At 35.4% G+C, this 20,367-nt stretch overlaps 1 protein-coding gene across 6 annotated transcripts in view; it reads right to left on the bottom strand.

Moving 5' to 3' along the window:
• The window catches only part of RANBP17 (RAN binding protein 17), a 327,894-nt gene that overhangs the window by 94,419 nt on the left and 213,108 nt on the right, over positions 1 to 20,367 (bottom strand). For all 6 annotated transcript variants that reach the window (XM_067032300.1, XM_059059844.2, XM_067032302.1 and 3 more), the window contains 2 exons: positions 4,336 to 4,409; positions 3,227 to 3,307 (listed from right to left, as the gene is read on the bottom strand). In XM_067032300.1, the coding sequence (XP_066888401.1) occupies positions 3,227 to 3,307; positions 4,336 to 4,409 (155 nt within the window). The remainder of the gene's footprint in view (positions 1 to 3,226; positions 3,308 to 4,335; positions 4,410 to 20,367) is intronic.

The following is a 20,367-nucleotide window of genomic DNA, read 5'->3' as shown; positions in this document are numbered from 1 at the left end:
AAATGTATCATATATGCCACATGTAATGAATCTGCCGGGAAAACAAACTTTCTCTCAAAAAGGCCACTGGATTTTAAAATTACAATAATCTTACCAATTTAGAAAGCTTCAAATTTACCAACAGAAACCTTGGGGTAAATGCAACAAGGGCTTTCCAGTTAAAATCTGGGGACTTAACGTAATGGTATCCTCCTCACACACATTATTATTTGGAAAACTAGACTATTTCTAAAAATGTCAAGTCCGCCTTTCCCAAGTGAAGACAAATTCTCTTAGAGAAGAGCTTGTAGGAGAAATATCCGACTTTTCTGTTTAGGACATTCAGTTCTACTTTCTGATTAACTTAAGGCAGAAGTCCTCAAAGTAAGGTCCTTGAGCCACCAGCATCACCTGGAGTTGATGAAAATGCAAATTCTCAGGCCTCAGTCTGACCCCTCCTAAAACAAAAACTCTGGGGGTGGGGGTGGGGTCCAGGAATTTGTATTTTAACAAGAACTCCAGTGAGTCTGAGCATCACTAAGGTTTAAGACAGTAACCATTGGGGCCAGGTTACCATTCCAGGTTACTCTGCCTTAGGCAAGTATTTACAAGACTTTTTAGCGCTCCTTAAAAATGAGGATCTTTTGATTTCAATTTCCAAACAAGCAGTCAGATACAAGACCACCAAAGTTCATAGACTGGCTGTGAGGACCATAAATAATGAGTAAGATTCACTCTGAAGAAGATAAAAATAGAAAAAACAAAAAAATAAGTATTTGAAGACATGCATTATACAAGTAATAAGGAACATTTAAAAATTTTATAGTAAGATAACATGCTTTTCATTTAGTTGTTACTAGTATTTTAAATACAAATATTTTGAATATTAATATATAAACATACTTCCATTTATAGAGGCCAAATGGTGATGATTTTTATCTTGCATAACTGTTTCTATTGCTGAAGAGTGTCACCTTATTTTTAACACAGAAATAATGTATTGCTTTAAAATCAGGATTTAAAAACACATTACAATAAAGAAATCGATTAGAAACAACAAAACATGCATTAAGTAACCAGCAACTGCACTGAAATAGATACACCACTCACATATTCCATTATGTAAATGAATTCAAAGATATTTCATGACTGATCAGCTAGAAGGGACATAATGATTTATAATTCAAATAACTGAGCAGTGAAATCAAATTGAGTTAATATATATTTCTAAATATGCAAACCTGAAATAATTGTTAAAAAATATAAATCAATGTACCCAAGTTGAAATTATGCCTATCCCTTGGTTTAAAACGCTAGCTTTTAAACTTTTATCTAATAAGCTTTCTGAAAATACGATTCTTTTATTAACTTCAAAGAAGGAGTGCTCAAAAGCAGTAAATGACTTGTAAAATAAATGGTTATAATTTTAGGATTAAAGAATATATAAAAGGTATAAGTGATAGGAAAGGATCTTTAATAGCGGATACAAATAAATTAGGCATTATGTAAATCATACAAAAAACAATACAAATCAAATTAATTTTATATTAGATTTCAATTTCAACCTAAAAAATAGGGGAAATCTAAACATAGATATGTGCTATAAAATAATATAGGCTTCTTTCCAGATAATATGTTCTCAAAATAATACATTGTGAAAAGGCCAGAGCTTGCAATACTAGGAAGTACTTATAAACCACTTCATATGTTAGAAGTAAAGAGTATTTCAGCATTATTATTAAAAAAAATACAGGTTGAGTTTTTTTTTTTTAATAAGAAAAAATACATATCTTAAAAAGCCAAAATGACCACTGGAATTGGGTTGTACATCACTTTCCAGTAAAAAGGAAAAACAGCCTGGACAGGTGTAATTTATCATTTTTCTGATTTAATATCAAAGAAATATATTAAAATAATAAAAAGAATCCTGAAATCCTCAAAATTTGTAGTGATAAATAGCCCTCCCTGTCTTTATTGCATTATACCTACTAACAGAAATATTGCATGGTGGATTTTGCCAGACAAGGACGATTATTTTCCAATAAAAAGTTGCATATTAAATTCCAGCACAAAAGTGGGTGTCTAATACTTTGGAAATCTTTTATGGTTTGCCAAGGAACACAATTTTAAACTTAACTAATATAAACATATTCCTGGAGTGAACCTACATTAAAGATTTCCATCCAATGCCACCCATTTTCAGAATGTTGTCCTCATGTTAAAATATCAGCTAATCTTAGTGGTTAACTAAATCAACACTTACTTTTCACAACTCCTATATATTTAATCGCTAACATATAAAAGACAATCTACATATTTCTCTCGCACTGGTAGAAACATTATAATAGTATCAATTATAATCTAATAAGAAAGGATGATTCTGGTTTTAGATTTTAAAAATCTGCTGAAGGGAAATCTAAACATTTAATGTGTAATGGGAAATCTTATTTTATTTTTTTTTTATTTTTTTTTTTTTTTTTGCGGTATGCGGGCCTCTCACTGTTGTGGCCTCTCCCGTTGCGGAGCACAGGCTCCGGACGCACAGGCTCAGCGGCCATGGCTCACGGGCTTAGTTGCTCCGCGGCATGTGGGATCTTCCCGGACCAGGGCACGAACCCGTGTCTCCTGCATCGGCAGGCGGATTCTCAACCACTGCGCCACCAGGGAAGCCCGGAAATCTTATTTTAGAGTAAATAAGATGTTGATCTGGTAGAGGAAATAATCAAAGAAGAGGTCAAAAACCTTGTAATTCCCTTGCTATTACTCCTTTGTGCCTCTTAACTAGTGAAAATAATATTCGCTTCAACTGAAGAACACTGAAGAAATACTGATTCTTAGGAATTCAGTTTTTATAAAATAATATTTTTGGAACACTTTGACTTTCTTAACATTAGTTACATGCTTTTTTAAAACAAGAACGTCCTGACAATTATGAAAAATTAAAACATATGCGGTTTGCATACTTTCTTATATATCCATTTATAAACCTGGATGGGTATAAACATAACTTTAACTAGTTAGAAATCTATATATCCATATAAATTCAATTGTGACTCTGAATAAAATTTTCATATTATATAGCTAACATAAATCTTTCAAAATTATGCATTTACAGATAAGGCTAAATGAAAGGCTTTTTATTAAAAAAAAACCACACTTGAAAAATTATAAATAAGGAAATACCTGGCCAACAGAATGCACTTGTTAGGTTGTTTATATACATTATCAGATATAGTAAAAAGGATATCCAACAGAAAGGTCATTTAGGAACTGAAGAGTCCTTGAAATGACAGGCTCACATCTTCCCCAGTATTTAAGGTTTGTAACACTAAATATGAAAAAAAAGTTTTTAATTATAATGAAGGTATTTGTTTGTGTAGGGAGAACATGGAAATACACATACACTCATGTCAGTTAAATGACCTAAATCACAAATATCTCATAAAGTGGGTTTAAATATCAATGGAACATTTTCTATTCTTTTCATAGCATATTCAAAATTATATACAAGCAATGCACAATGAACACTGCTTTCCAAATGGTGTATTATTCTATAAATTTAGTTTTTTAAATTAAAAAGTTGCCTAAATGTTTCACAGAAGAAACATTAAGCTTGTATCCAAAATAAACATAGTAGGGAGTGACAACAGGAGTTACAAAGGAAGTCAAATAGAGACTCACAGTAACTGCCAAGAAGTGAACCATCAAACTTGTGGTTCCAAAACTCACTTCCTATGATCATGACTGTTTATCTAGCTTTGTTCTCTGCAAGTAAGGCAGTGCTACCTATCTGTTACACAGATGAAGAAAGATGTCAAGTGGAGGCATAGAAGTTTAGGCTAAGTGTACAAAGTTATGTCTACGACCAGAAACTAGTTAATTTTGCTAATATTGTAAGGATAATTTAAGGACAGTTTCCATGAATATGTCTCTGACAGCCATAGGTTTCTACTGGAATCAATGAATGCCCTGTCTGAAGGCAACCAAATCTCTCTCAATGATTCCAATTTCCAATAATCTCTTGAGTTGTTCTTTAAAATTGAGTATTTTCTTTTTAATTAAAAAAGGCGGTCCAATTGAACTGAAGAGTCTAAGTCTGTAAACTTTTCAAAACCATGTTTTGATACTGCATACTGCAGTAGTACGGATACCTTGACAAATAACATCCTTTGGATGGTGAATTTTAAATATGTGAAATTAAGTTTCAGATAAGAACAATGCTATCATTCTAAGAATTAAAGCGTAATTTAAAAAGTCTCTTATTAAAAATTAATATTTCTGGAGCGATTTAAGCACAGTAAAAAGGTCAAAGCAACACAACAACAGAAAAATCAAAGAACCAAGGCAGGAACTCACATTTTCGTCATGAATGTTTCTAGAACATGGTTGTCATCTGTTATTCCTAAGACTTCTGACATACGGGCATATACCTGCATGAAAACATTTAATTGTTAAAAACTTTATCATTAACATATATTTTCAAAAGACTATTCAAATTGAACAAATGTAAAGATTTAACGCATTGTTGCATCCACACTGATGTAGGGAACGAGTGGGGAGAACAAATTAAGAATTTAAAAAAATTTTTATAATTTAAAAATTTACCCTCCTCTTTCTCTTCCAGGAAGCACCTCCCTTATTTTGAAATATATACACACCCACATAAACCCACATTCACATACTCATTTTATTCCCAGCATATCACATAACTTTTTTTTTTTTTCTCAAAGTGGTAATAAAGCACGCCTTTCTCAAAGGCAGGTATATGTATGTAAAGGGCTGGAAAGTGGAGTGCCTCAATAAAAGATTCCAACATTTAAAAAATTTCCATCTATTCCAGATTTTAGCAAGCCATCAAATAACTCAGGATTATGTTAGGAGCTATAAAAATAAGGATTTCAAAAATAAGAGGAAGTTAAAGAATTTATAGAAATTCTCCTCAAGTATCTCTCAATAAGCTCCCCCAAATATACAGATAGGTCTTACTTTCCATGCTGAAACTGAAATCCCAGGCTCAAGGATTCTCTGCTGAATACATCGGGGCCTGGGAATCCACTAAGCTTCCCATTAGGGAGTGATGGTTGCAGAGTTTGGGGTGTAACATTTCAGTTCCAACCTAAGCCGCATTGAGCTTATGAACACATATCCCACTACAAGTGGGAAAATGCCACTGGCAGCCAATGGAATATTCCCTCTAATAGCCTGGCAAAGCTGTGAGGTGGGTTGACACCTTCATACTCCCTGATGCTCTGGTATGATTCCAGGTTATCTCTGCCAGACACCAGCTGTATGGGATTTCTCTTCTCTGATTTGATTCCTTGTGACTGTGTTCTCTTACTCTCTCCTGATCTGCCTATTTCCTATGGTATATGGCAACTGAGCTTTCACTCCCTCTGACCTTTTGTTTTTCATATGTAAATACTACCTTGATATGTCATAGGTTGTGAAGGTGAGATAAAAATCACAGGACACCACAAATCATCCAGAGTTACATGGTGATACAGGGGAGGAAAGCTGTTCATTGCAGAGATCTCATGTTTGGATTTTAAACACTATTCAACCAGAAGCTTGTGTTCCAGGCTTTTGACTTAAGTCCTATGACCAGGAGCTCCTCAGGCCAGTAGAGTGAATCAGAGGGAGAAAGAGAGGGAAAGGAAGGGGCAGGTGAAAGAAGGGGCAGAAGGGGAGAGGGGAGAAGCTGGGGGAGAGAGAAAGAAAGGAAGATTGAGATTCAAATTCCTGTTGCTTCTCCTGCTAACTTCTGAGCCCTAACTGAAAAGCATTTCAATTCCAGGATCTGTGACTTGGCTCATGAGAGTAGGCCTTCATCTCTTGTAAGATCAAAGCCATCACTGTTTTTGTAAGATGTCTGCTGAGAAGAGGGAGCTAGGGAGAACGAACTTAGGGAAGTTAGTTACCACCAAATCCTCAATCATCAGAAACCTTTAAGCCCATAGAAGGCTCAAAGGAAGAATGGTTGTAAAAAGGGAAGTTTCCCTTATCTCAACATGATCCAAAAGCTCTCTCATGAATGGGAGTAGGTCGGGCCCCTTGGAAAATCTGATATTGATATGACTATGGCACACAAGGCCCTTCACAACTTGGCCCCAACCTACTCCTCATCTATCATTACCCTCATCCTGAAGCCACAATGAAATACTCATAAAATACTGAGGCTTCTCATGCAATTACAGATTTCTATGAGTTCATGTGCTGTTCATTTTTCCTGGATCAGCCTTCTTCCTCCTCTTCCCCTGATTCTCATTCAAAAGTCATCTCTGAAGCCTTCCTTCCATTTCCAGGTAAGGTAAGCTGCGCTCTCCTTTATGTTCCTATAGCGTCTGGTCCATTCCTCTAGCATGGTGCTTTTCACATTGTAATTGTTTGGGTGTCCATCTCCCCTCCTACACTGTATTTTTGTAAAATAAAATTTTACACTTTCAAGACTTTACAAATGCTATATTTTATGGCAAAGATCAAATTAATCTAATTTTAATTTTGCCCATGCCACACAGAATAATAGAAATGTTACAAAAATGTGATTTTAAACATTAAGACATGTAAACATATTAAAAATATTTTTAAAATTGATAGTCCCTGAAAGGAAGTTTTCTGTTGTGTCTCTGGCATTCAAGAAAGAAGGAATCTAAGCAGGCAGGTCTGTTGTGCTCTGCTGTCAAAACAGCTTCTCAAAGCATCAGATTTGACCCAATAAGATACTGGAAAAACAGTCAACATTGACACATGGCAGTGCTTTAATCCACAATTATCCTTGTAACTTGCACCATTCCTTTTATCATCCATTAGCTTTGATTCCCATTATCCCATCTAGAACTGTGTCAACGCTTTTGTCCCTAGGGATTTCTCTCCACTACTAGGATCTGACAGCCAAGCTTGAGTACTAAACAGGATCATTACCTCTTAAATCCACTTATCTGATCTACTGAATAGTAAATTGAAAAGCTCATTAAGAGCAACAATCTGATTTGTTTTCATGTGTGACAGGGTCATTTAAAATCAATGTATGATTACTGCATTTCTTTTAAAAGACCATCTCACATTTTCCAAGGCACCTTATCATTCAAAGAGCATGCAGATAACATGAAAATGTTTTCGAAATTTGAAATGTAGTTATACCATAGATACACATAATTTGGGGGTGAGGACTAATCTGTCCGTGAGGAAATATCTATAAGATTATTTATCATAAAGCACAAATCAATGAAAGTTTTCTACAGAAAAAATTCTTACACAATATTTAGGGGTTTTCAACATTTTCTAAAACTTCTATCACTTCACCAAAAATAATTTTTATGACAGCAAGAAGAAACTACATCACAATACATACTCATTTTAGGGAAAGATATAGGAGTTGGCATAGGAATGCAAGAAAAGGAAAAAAGCTCACTTTTAGTTCATAGATTCCTAATCTTTTATTTCATAATCAATTAAGATAATTTGATCATAGTGAAAAATAAGCAAAAATTTAAGAAATAAGAGACTAAAAAGCCCATTTGTGTTATCCTTCTCTGAAGGATACAATGAAGTTGAATAAATCGTTATGCTTTTGGTTATGTGTTTCACATAACCTAGTTTTTGCCTGTCAGCCTGTGCCTTCCTCCCTTTCTTCTTCTTCTTCTTTTTTTTTTTTTAATATGCCTGTCTTTCTCTGTTAGACTACAAACTCCCTGAGGGTGGAGATGATACTCTGTCTTTTATCTCCCATGCCTAATACTCAATAAGTGTTTGTTAAATGAATAACAAGAATGTAATGTTAAAATGTGTATTTTGGCTGCTTCCATTTCATTCATAATTTTGTAACAAAAGGAAAACAACCAATAAGAGGTGTGTTTTTTTACAAAGAATTTTTTTTCCTGTAAAAATAATATATTCCAAATTCTACTCACTCAGGTGACCACTGGTAAAGTTTTGTTACTTAAAAAGATATAGTTCTTTAAAATTATTATTATTTTTTAATTGAAGTAGTTGATTTACAATGTTGTGTTAGTTTCAGGTATACAGCAAAGTGATTCAGTTATACATACATACATATATATATATATATTCTTTTTCAGATTCTTTTCCATTATAGGTTATTACAAGATATTGAATATAGTTCCCTGTGCTGTACAGTAGGTTCTTGTTGTTTATCTATTTTATATATAAAAATATGTGGTTTCAATGCTTACTTAAATAGTTCTGTTAGAAGCTCTCCCTGTAGATTCAGTAAGAGGAGCTCTCTCTCCTCCTTTGGATACTCAGAGCAGCCATTGTTGCTGGCCTATTAGTGGCACTTCTCATGTAATAGAATACTATCTTGTTGTAGTACTAATTTTCTATGTTTATATGTATTTCCTCCATTACTTCAAGCACGTGCTGCCTGAGGGCAGGGAAATGTCTATTTCTCTTTACTTCTCCAGAAGTACTCAGACTGCTTCCTATCTCGATAAACTTAGCAACATACAAAAAGCACAGGTTTTGGTCCCAAAGATAACTGGATTTGAATTCTGCCACTAACTAGGTGTTACTTAAAGTCTCTGAATCTTGGTTTCCTATCTGAAAAACAGGAATAATAATAAAACCTACTTTATGGGCTTTTGGGAAGATTAAATGATGATACCTAACACAGAACCTGACATTTAGCAGCTACTCAACAAATGCTGCTTCCCTTCCTACCCCCTTTCATGGACCCTTTCTAATAGTAGGTGCTAGTATTGTCAGCTACTACCTTTCCAAGAGAAAGCTCATTACATAAAAAATAACAGAAGGATACCTTGAAGACTTGCACACAGAAAAAAGGTTAAAACAAACAAAACCCTAAATTTGTATTAACTTTGAAATCTTGCTAATCATGGTCAGAAATGGCATTTGTTAAAGGCATAAAGCTTCAAAATTTCATGATACAAAATAAATTCTTTCTACTTCTAAATAGTTACTGTCTTAGAAGGTAGAAAAATTACCCATTTTAGCCAGTCATCCATCTCTCTGGCTCTTGAAATACAGGAAGTCATTAGAAAGGTAAGAAATTATCATCATTACAGACATAAGAAGGCATGCTCCTAAAAAACTGTCTTAATATGTTTTCTTATCTCTAGTCATTCTACTGTGACTACTGCTTCTTTTAAACTTCAGAAAAGAGTATTTGGATATGTATATAACACTTCAGTGACCCACTTATGTTCTTTAACTTCTAAACTAATCAAGTGACAAATAATGTCTGAGCATATGCAGGTAGTTGAAATGATCTTGTATCTGGTTTTTAAAAAAGAAGCCAGACGAGATAAGAAAACCAGACAAGGGAATACACATACAAACAGCAATAAGGTTTTGAGCTGTAAATTTAATTTAATAAAGAATAAAAGCATGTGCTGTGATAATTTTTAAAATTGCTTTCTTTTTCCAACCCTAATCCTTGTTCTTGGGTATCTGCAGTGTTGTCTCTAACATTCTGGTTATAACTTTGAAGAAACTAATTATGTCAATCCTTAAATTTGAAGTAGATTACAGAACTGGGAAACCCAGAATATTAGTTCCTAAAGGTTGTATGGATATATAATGACAGTCACAGAAATTCAATAACAGCCCTCTATGAAATGTACTCAAAAGCACTGCATGAAACAAATTAAAAAGACCAATGAATCTCTCATTGTGTGCAAATAAGAAAATAAGAGAAAACACTGGTTCTATAGGTTTTCATAAGAGTTGTTATAATGAATTCAGATTTTGGATAATGAATCTTCCGAAAATTACAATAAGTTAATACCCTTAGGCCTTCTATAAATGTTTAAGATGTTATAACTTCTCAAAGAGCTTTTATAAGCAGGCTCAGTGCAGAAAATTAGCAGTGCTGTGGAAATCAACAACAAAGTATTTTGCCATCAGATGACATACTTTCCTGAACCAATTTAGTGCAAAAAAAGTCACATCCAATAATACAAAATTGATACCATAAAAATTAAAAAAACTCAACAATTATGAATTTTAAAGTATTGTTTTAATCTATTGAAATGACTTATAAATCAAGATTTTGATTTTTTTTGAATTTTATTTTATTTATATTTTTATACAGCAGGTTCTCATTAGTTATCCATTTTATACATATTAGTGTATACATGTCAATCCCAATCTCCCAATTCATCCCACCACCACCACCCGCCCCCCACCACTTTCCCCCCTTGGTGTCCAAGATTTTTAACTGAATGTAATTTGGTAAAACAAAACCCGTCACTGGAAAGCATTCAATATAATAAAAGCATTAATGTTCCTTAGGAAAAGAATTTTGGAACAGAGTGTGAACTCACATATTATGAGTAAGAAACCAATTTCCATATTTTTGTCTTAGGCTTCAAGTGCCCTTGAAGCCAATGCAGTGCTCTCTATATGAGATCCATTAAAGAGAAAGGGAGGGGAGGAAGGAAAACGAAAGGTGTAAGAGGAAACTAACAGAGCATTTAATGACTTGGTTCTCATCAGTTTGGAACTAAAGATATTGAGCCCTCTCATTAACGTTTGAAGCAGAATAAAACATGATCGTCACAATTAACTTGTGACCTTATCAAGAGAATTAATAGTACAGACATCATTGCTGCATATTTAATACATAAACTTAGTGATAATGAATAGATCCACATTAATCTTGGCTGACTAATTTTTCCATATCATTTAAAATAACATAACAAAATATAGGACCAAAATTAGGTAAAAAAATCCTTTGCTAAAATTTAGACCATAATTTACTTCGGAAACCAAGTGGTAAAAGGTTAGGAATCTGCCTGCCTCATTCAGTGGAATACAGAATGACATCTGATAAAGAAAAGCTGGCTATGGAGATATAAAATAAATATGAATGTTAAGTATTTATTTCAATTAGAATATCTGAACCTACCATCTGTGGTGGCCATCTTGCTAAGGGGACATGTACCTAACAAATCTCTTAAGAGGCATTCCCAATCTGCTTGAATAAGCTATTGTATAAGAAAACTTGGAGCGACCACTTTGGCCTCACATTTCCTTCGCTCCACATCCTGTGGCACAAAGCATGAACTCAGCAGGCTGGGGTACAGGGCTGCCTGCTGCCTTGTGATAATCCCCTCTCCCAGTAGGGGCCTCCACTGATGCATGGCTAAGAACATGCTTCCTCTTTTGCTTGCACCCCAGTGGGGTTTCCATTCCTCACTTGGGCCCAAATCCAGACTGCTAAGGAAGGGCTCCAGATGCCGCCAGAGATATTTTTGGATTAGTTTCTAAACAATCATTTATTAGAAAGAGGAGTACGGGTACAGTGTGAAAACTAGCAATACTGGTAATTTTGGAGAGATTCTTTCCCTCCTGCCCCGACCAGATCTAAGGTCTAACTACCACCTGTTCAACAGAAGCTGGCTGTTTGCCCCATTTTCCTTCAGGGAGCCACTGACTAAGGATCTCCACCAGCATGAACCTAATGTCTCCCGACAGGCCTTCACTAGCCAAGAGGGACCTGGGTCGAGAGCACCAGTTATTGGTCACAGGATACACAGTCCATAGAAAGACTCCTGTGGTGCAACCAGCTGAAAGCCAACTAGAGAAGATGGGGAGTGTACATTTGTCCTGACACAGCTTTGTTCCCGCTGGCTGCCAATTCACTCCATATCTGGGGCCAAGCTTCTGTTAAACTAGTCTTCTGTGGCTAAAGCCATGGTGAAGTCTTGGGTAAATATATTATCTTTCCAAGCTCATACAATAAGAAGCGAACCATGGCTATGGCACAGGACTGCTGGAAGAAGGTGTGATTAATTTTGGTAGAAGGTTTTGAGATCATGGTTTGAAGGGGCATTTCAGGCATTTAATTCATAATTCTTGGCAATAGCAAATTTATAAGATGACATGATTACATTTTGGAGCAAAGAATTGATGCTGGATAAAGTTTGTGAGAGAGTGATGGTAGAGGTGGGGAACTGGGAAGTAAAAGATTTTGTTTAATCCTTTACACCTCTCAAAGGTGTCTACCAGAAACATATTCTGACACAAGAGATACATGTGCTCTAGAAACTGTTCAAAAACAGATGCTATTCATTGTAGCCAAATACAACTTTCTCCTTTCAGGTATGAATAACTGGTTAGAATTGGCCACTTCAGAAACATTATAATCAAGAAACCTAGGCTACTTTCATACTATGCAATCACACTAAGCAGAGGCTTCACTGTTAATACTGACTATCGAACATTAGCTGATTATCGAACATTTCGTTATAAAACATGCACACTGTAGGATTCCACAGTGTATAAAAAAGGGAATCAAGAAAAATGCACCCCTACATTTATCACTGTGCGCGTGCCTATTTTAATAATAAGAATCTGGGGCTGTGGTGAGACAAGCATAAAGACTGGTGATCCACCACAATAACCAGTCGCTCAACTCACCTGAACTATTTTCCAAGCCTTCTCTGGAACTCTGGACACATCACTCCTCAGGTGTACAACCTAAAAAGCACAGAGTTTAGGGACCTGCCACCTGGCGTCAGGGATAAGGGAAGAGCAGAAGTCCTTCCCAACTTCCGATACAGGGAGAATGTGGCTCAGGATTTTTTGGTTGTCACTTAAAATATTCATGGGACTTTGATTTTATTCTGGAGGCTAGGATCAGAGGCAGGGTGAAGTGCTGTTCCAAGCCTGGATGTGGGTATATGGATTACAATGGGTTTGCTTCCAGGAAATAATTCAAGAAACCAATTACTAAAGGATAGCCCTGAAAAAGAACAAAGTATAAATAACACCTAACAGAACTATTTTTAAGAATCTCTTAACACTGCTGTTTCCCATGAGGCACTCTCATTATGCAAGTGTGGCAACTGCGGCTAACGATATAAGTAGGCCAAGTCAACTTCTGAAGGGTAAAAGGTATATGCTCAATAAATGAAACTCATTTCTGTAGTCACTCAGAAAGTTAAGCAAATCGCATTGAGACTTCCACCACTTAATCTAACTCTTGCACACACACTCTGCCTCCACCCTGCCTCTCTGAAACACCTCCCATTTCCTACATCCAAAACAACTGCTGTACCTTCCTCCTATGAGCCACTCAACTCTCTATCCCTTTAGGAAGGACAACCTGACAAAAAGAGTAAAGGAATAATGGCCCATGGAATGAAAAAAGGGCTGACAATGACATTGTGCATATTTTTACTATTCTGTCAAATCTGCTATTTTCATTATATTCTCAAACTTTATTCAAAAACGTTGATCCTGTAGTCCTTTGTAGCTTTTACTTTCTGTCTCTCACAGTAGCCTAGTTAGTGAAAACTTTAACTTACCCTAAATGCAAAGGATCAGAGTTCACCTTCTGATGGCCTACTGACGTCTTCAAACACTAGTATCTTCAAACACTAATAAACACTTCAAACTTTCTCTGAGGAGGCAATATATGCAGCAATAGGCTAAGTACCGCTTCCATCCTAGTCTTCCTACTGAATACTTTTATGAAAATTAGGTACAACATATGCAAAAGTCTAACTGGTGAACAAAGACAACATGCAGTTGCCCAGGAAGCATAGTCTTCTTTCAATAAGATGACAGAAATGAACAAGTTGAGTATATATTTTAGATAACTTCAACTAGGAGGAAACACAGAATGCATGTCTAGTGCAATGCACATGGGATACTGAGTGAGACTACTACTTGCTAGCCTAGCACAGTGCTTGGCAGATAACAGACATTCAATAAATATTTTATTTAATAAATTAACTCTATAATTCTAGTAAAATTAGTTAGCCTCTAAGAGTCTCAGTTTCTTCACCTGTAAAATGGAAAGAATAATATCACAAAATAGAAGGCAGTCTAGTGAAGTGGTTAAAGATAGATTCTGAAGCCCAAGACTAGTTGGATTCCACCACTTACTGAGTGATTTTGAGCAAACTGCTTACCCTGTACACCTTAGTTTTCTCAAATATAAAATGAGGATGATAGTTGGCCCTAATTTACAGAATCTTTGAGAGGATTAAAGCTGTTAACATATGTAAAGCACTTACAACAGTCCTGGTACATGGTAAAATTTCCATAAAGTACTGGCTATTATTATTGGGTTGGCAAAAAAGTTTGTTCAGTTTTTTCTGTAAGATGGCTCTAGTAGCACTTAGTTGTCTTTAACTTCATTCGAAACAATTTTGTTAGATTGTATGTGTCAGCTGTCATATGATCATGCTTTTAAACAAAAACTTATCAGATTGTGCATTTAAACAAAAACTTCAAAATTGGTGAATTTTTGTGTAGCCACTTTAATATTGAAGATGGAAGAAAAAGCAACATTTTCAGCATATTATGCTTTATTATTTCAAGAAAGGTAAAAACACAACTGGAATGAAAAACAAAGATTTGTGCAGTGTATGCAGAAGGTGCTATGACTGTTCGAACGTGTCAAAAGTGGCTTGCGAAGTTTCGTGCTGGAGATTTCTTGCTGGACGATGCTCCATGGTCGGGTAGACCAGTTGAAGTTGATAGCGATCAAATCAAGACATTAACTGAGAACAATCAGCTCACGGGAGATAGGTGACATACTCAAAGTATCCAAATCAAAATCATTTGCACCAGCTTGGTTAATCGCTTTGATGTTTGGGTTCTACCTAAGTTAAGCGAAAAAAACCTTCCTGACCATATTTCCTCATGCGATTCTCTACTTAAACGTAATGAAAACGTTCCGTTTTTAAAACAAATTGTGATGGCAATGAAAAGTGGATATTGTACAATAATGTGGAAGAGAAGAGATCGTGGGGCAAGCAAAATGAACCACCACCAACCACACCACAGGCTGGTCTTCATCCAAAGATGGTGATGTGTATATGGTGGGACTGGGAGTCCTCTATTAACGAGCTCCTTCTGGAAAACCAAACGGTTAATTCCAACAAGTACTGCTCCCAGTTAGACCACTTGAAAGCAGCACTCATCGAAAAGCGTCCAGAATTAGTGAACAGAAAACGCATAATCTTCCATCAGGATAACATAAAACCACATGCTTCTTTGATGACCAGGCAAAAACTGTTACAGCTTGGCTGGGAAGTTCTGATTCATCCGCCATATTCACTGGACATTGCACCTTCAGATTTCCATTTATTTAGGTCTTTACAAAATTCTCTTACTGAAAAACATTTCCATTGCCTGGAAGACTGTAGAAGGCACCTGGAAGAGTTCTTTGCTCAAAAAGATCAAAGGTTTTGGGAAGATGGAATTACGAAGTTGCCTGAAAAACGGCAGAATGTAGTAGAACAAAACAATGAAGAGGTTGTTCAATAAAGTTCTTGGTGAAAATGAAAAATGTGTCTTTTATTTTTACTTAAAAACCAAAGGAACCTTTTGGTCAACCCAATATTATTGTCATCAAATGCTGTATGATATACAGCACTGCCAGCACAGTGTCAGGAACACTTGGAAGGTTTTTAGCACACAGTATGCACCAAATAAACATTAGCTATTAGCCATTAGAATACGTGGTCACTAAATGGCCACTATTATCATGAAGTAAGATAGTCAAACATTAGTCTGGCATTAAGATTATGAGGCATGTACCAAGATGACGGTCCCTTTTATTTATGCTTTATCTGGACTAGATGGTGGAAAATAAATATTTCTTTTAAACTGGCATGTGAGTAGCTTTAATAGTGGTTAAAGAAGAGTGATTAGAGGGAAGACAGCCCCAGTGAAAGACAGACTAACTCCTAATCTTCTGTCTTCTACCTATAACTTCTATTTTACAGAGGCAGAACAGTAAATGTGATGGGAAAGGAGACAGGAGGAAAACAGAATGCTGTGTGGTAGCAGGTGATGTTTTATCCCAAGGGCTCTGTACAACCTAAGTTGCTGATTTCAAAACCCTCATCTTCCTTTTTAGAGTCATCACAAGTTCCTGTTTCCTGTCTGCAGGATAAGTTCTCATCTCTGGGTTTTAAGTAGATGATTTACATCCCTGTGTCCAATAAATTATCAAAGTCTTCCCAATTCAGGTAAACAAGTCCATCCGATTATCTGAGTTTTCTTTGCTAAATTAAATGCACACAGACAAGGGGTTTCAGAACATCATCATTAGAGTCTTAAGTTATCAAAAAGTTTTTGTGTGATAAGCCCAGTAAGAACAGAAAGGGGCTGCCTTTCATATATGAATATAATATTGATCTCTGACACTAGACCATGGGTTGAGTTGCTTCTCTTAACAGTAGTGTGGATTTTAGTAGATATCTAGGATCTAGCTCAATTCTCTTGTGACTGATGGCTAGCCAGAACTAGAGGTCCAATCTGTGGTTGCAGTGATGAGATTTTTCCTTGGGAAGTAAAATAGCAAATATGGGGATGAAGCTTGTGATGATGGTCTTATCAATCATTACACTTAAAACTGATCATGTCTGGACTCATGTCTAAATACCTACATAGGTAATGTGATACACTGGAAAGCACACTTGGGTTTAGGGTATGATGATTTGGTCGAAAACCCAGGACACTAAACAAGTTTTTAACCTTCCTGAAATCTTTTTTAATATTCTGCAAAATGAAGATACTCCTACCTACTAAAGGGAATATCGCTGAGAAGACTAAATGAGAAAATGTAATAAATAATGCCACAAAGTGGAGTGAAGCACAAAGTAGAAACCCAATACAGGTTAGATTAAGGTTGGAAAGAAACTTGACCTCAAATGCTATTTCCTAGGCATTTCTCAGTCTACATTACCTAAAAATACAGAATTTGTCACTTACAGCATGGATAATGTTTTAATACTCAGTGCCCTGAACTTTAGGAACTTCAGGAATGTTAAGGTTGGAGAGTATTGTGTAAGTAAGGCAGATGCATCTGCTGGGGAGAGTGGTATTACAGCCCATGTCTCCGCAATGCAAATAATCAGAAAGAAAGGACAGTTGAGAACTGGGACCAACAAGCATGAAAGCATTTCTAATGAGTCACTAAAGTGGGCTAAGAGGCAATATGGAAGGAAGTGGTCATGTACACTTGGAGATAGGAAAGGACAATAAGTGGCTGAAGGCTTTAAAAAAAGGGTTAAAACAAAAGTTGAAAATTGCAACTTCTCAGTAAACGTAAAGGCACCAGTGCACCAGGGTATTTCGCACATTTCAGCACTGTCTATCCTTTCACAATTTTCCTCGTCAAAAAGTGTGGGAGGTTGTCCATGGAAATGCATTTCCAATTTTGTAATGGGAGTCAATCAGAAAATGTAATCCACGTTGAAGAAAGTCGTTTCAAAGCCAACTTTGCTTAAACACATCTATTCAGTAAAGCAAGGGATACTGGCGCTGGGGAGAGACACACAGGCTTGAGGGAAAACAAAATTCCAATAAGGAGCCAAATGTGCTTCTATTATTTCAAGATTCCTTCAACAGAAACATTATGGGAAGATAAAAATTAGGAAAACACTGAACTGAACTAATTCAAAGTGTTTAAAAAATATTTTGCATTTATGTTTTATAACCAAGTGCTTTTCCCATATTTGTCCCAAGGCAGCAGATGAAGCGCTATATTCACCACTGCTAATACTAGCAATTGGAACACGCTCTTTGGCAAGGCAGAAATAAGATAATTGTTCAACATAGCCTGGCTTTTCAGAAATACTGGAAGCACTGCCTGTAATTATAGACATCTGTCACTGCTAGCCACTCAGTACTAACCCTGACATCAATATACAACCATAGCACTAAACTGCCTGCAGGCATAGCAATGCAGACCAGATACGCTAGGCAGGCAATCATCTGCTTCATCCAAACTATCTGTCAAGGGTTCCCAACCACAAATAGCTCTTACATTTTGTATCCTTAGGATAATATGTTGATTTATTTTAGATTCTCTAATATTTACAGCCTAGGCCATCTACTAAAATAAAGAAACAAAACTTATGGCTAATGGAGGCAGTTACTGTTCACAGTCATCATAAAAGGTCATAGCTCAACCCTCAAATGTTAAAAATTGATGGCCGCTTTAACCATGTGCTATCATACAGATGTTTCCTTTTGTAGAGGCAATTATTTTCAATAGCAATTCAAAATGGTAACTACAATCTTTCATCAGCAAGTATGTTGCCACATTGATCTAATAGAAATGCTCATATTTTAAAAGCTTTCTTGAGAAGTAAAGGTAAGTTTCAGTGATGAGTACTGAAGAATCCAGATTGTCAGTTTGGGTTTAGCTGTACATATAATATTGTATTTGGAAACTTTTTTTTTTTTTTTTTACGTACACAGATGATGTAATGTCTAAAAACTAGGAAATGATATTGAAGGATAAAATACTTGGTTAATGAATGAGTCAACTGACATATAATCTTGCTGGGTGTAAAGCTGACTGAAATATACATGTCTATCTTCGTTCATATTTTTAAAAGCCCAAAGACACACTGTAGCTTTAAATGTCATTCTCTTTTTTTCTTTTTAAGCAGCCAGGGAAGCAAGCTGATAATTATTAGACATTTAGACTAATTAGGAATAAACACTCACAATTATCACAATGTGTTACTGAAAACCCAGATATTTCTTGGTTTGATCACAACAGCCTATGCTGAAGAAAAACTATTAATTACCGACAGACAGTGAGCTTACAAGTGAGCTGCATCTTAAAAACCTCTTTTAAAATACAATTGCTAAATGCCTTACAGTGCTGTAATGTGAGACAGGTTCAAATCTTATTACTTCACTGAAATTAAAACCTAAGTTTTAATACTGTTCAAGTCGAACAATGATTCCACACTTTATTGCTTTTGAAATCCCTTGATGATCATAGGAAAAAATGCCCCCGAGAAAAAAGACTGTTTTCGATAAACAGAAAATACAGTTTGCACTCTTAGCCTCTTTGTCATCACAAAAAAAGGATTTAATGCCAATTCTTTAAAAAAAGACTTTTTTTCCCCCACAAAATGTGCACCTTGTGTGCCATTTGTAAAATCAGTTCACTTTTTTTTATTTATTACTGCAGCGCGGCAAGGCAATAAAGAAGCTACCGATAGCTAATAAATTACGTGCCTTTTAAAACAATTCTCTTGCTACAAAAACATGTAACTACAAAGGTTTACATTTACATGGTACATCACATGAAATGTCTGTATTTGTGTTCTATTAACGATTTTGGCAAATTGTGGACTTTACCAAATAGGTGATAGAAAAAACAGTGATTCACAAATGTTGACGTGATATAAAATAAAAGCCTTTCTAGTAAACTACTCTTTTGCTGTTTGTACTTCTAAAAATCCTCCAAAATTTATTTTAAAATATGTTTTGATAAACTATTTTATGAATCAAAAAGGTATTCAAAGATGTTCTAGTCAAGGTTAATTTAAACTTTACTCAGTGAATACAGAGACCTACCAAAGCACCCTCTTCCTGCCTAATTTATGCTCCTAGTATCATTCAGTGTTAAAAATCATAGCTCCTAGGAGTTACCCGAGGACAAGTTATAAAAGGCAAGATTACTGGATGTAAGGCAAAAGGCCCTCAATCTGTACCTTAATATATTTTCTTAAAAAAAGATACAGAAACTTGGTTATTTTTAAAGAAATACTCACATCAAACAAACATGTTTTGCTAAGTAATAATCTTTCTTTTAAGAGAATATTATCTTCACGTATCCAAAAGAACTGCCGAAAAACCTTACTTTATGAAAGTAAGCTGTTTGTTTTTCTGGTTGGTTTATGTACAAATGAATTTTGAACTCTCTGTACTCTAATTCCAGGGTTAAACTGTTAAATTAATCAGGGTATTTGCTTAATGCTCTCACCCTCTAATCTCATGATGAGCATGTGTTTATGAGGTAGTGTATTGTCTTTTATTATTAATTTCCTCCATTTCCTGTAATAGCTATTATAGCTGTGGCTTTTTTTTTGTTTTATACCTACAAAATTTCAACTTTGTTCAATTATGTATGAGGAACACTGCTTCAATTTTCAAAGCACAAACAACTTTGATCCATTTCATATTTACTTCACGATGACAGTCCACCATACAAATGAATAAAAATTCTATATTCTCTAGCACTCCATTTCTCCATTCAGATCTACTTTTTCTCCCTTTCTTTTGAAATCAGCTTGATTATGATGATTAATAATTAGGAATTCGTGGAAGATATGTTTTTTGAAAAGTTCAGTGAAATAATTTTATTTCATTTTCACAGACTTTTTAGAGGGGAATCATTACCACCATAAATAACTAATGTTCTATAAACCACATATCTTTACATGTAGAGAACCCAGGTATATTTCCTTATTTTCTGTTTCTTTTTAATAGTATTACTCATGTTTATTGAAATCATAACCTTTCCCCACACAGTAGATGATTTACAATGATAAAATTCTTAATTAGCAACCAAGAAAAATAGCTGACAAAATATGAACTTTCTCTATGGACCTCTTCTCTCCCTCCTATATCTCACTGACA

Source organism: Kogia breviceps, chromosome 4 (genome assembly GCF_026419965.1).
Source record: "Kogia breviceps isolate mKogBre1 chromosome 4, mKogBre1 haplotype 1, whole genome shotgun sequence".
Taxonomy (NCBI): Eukaryota; Metazoa; Chordata; class Mammalia; order Artiodactyla; family Physeteridae; genus Kogia; species Kogia breviceps.
Note: the sequence above shows the minus strand (reverse complement) of the source record. Positions and strands in the feature narration are given on the sequence as shown.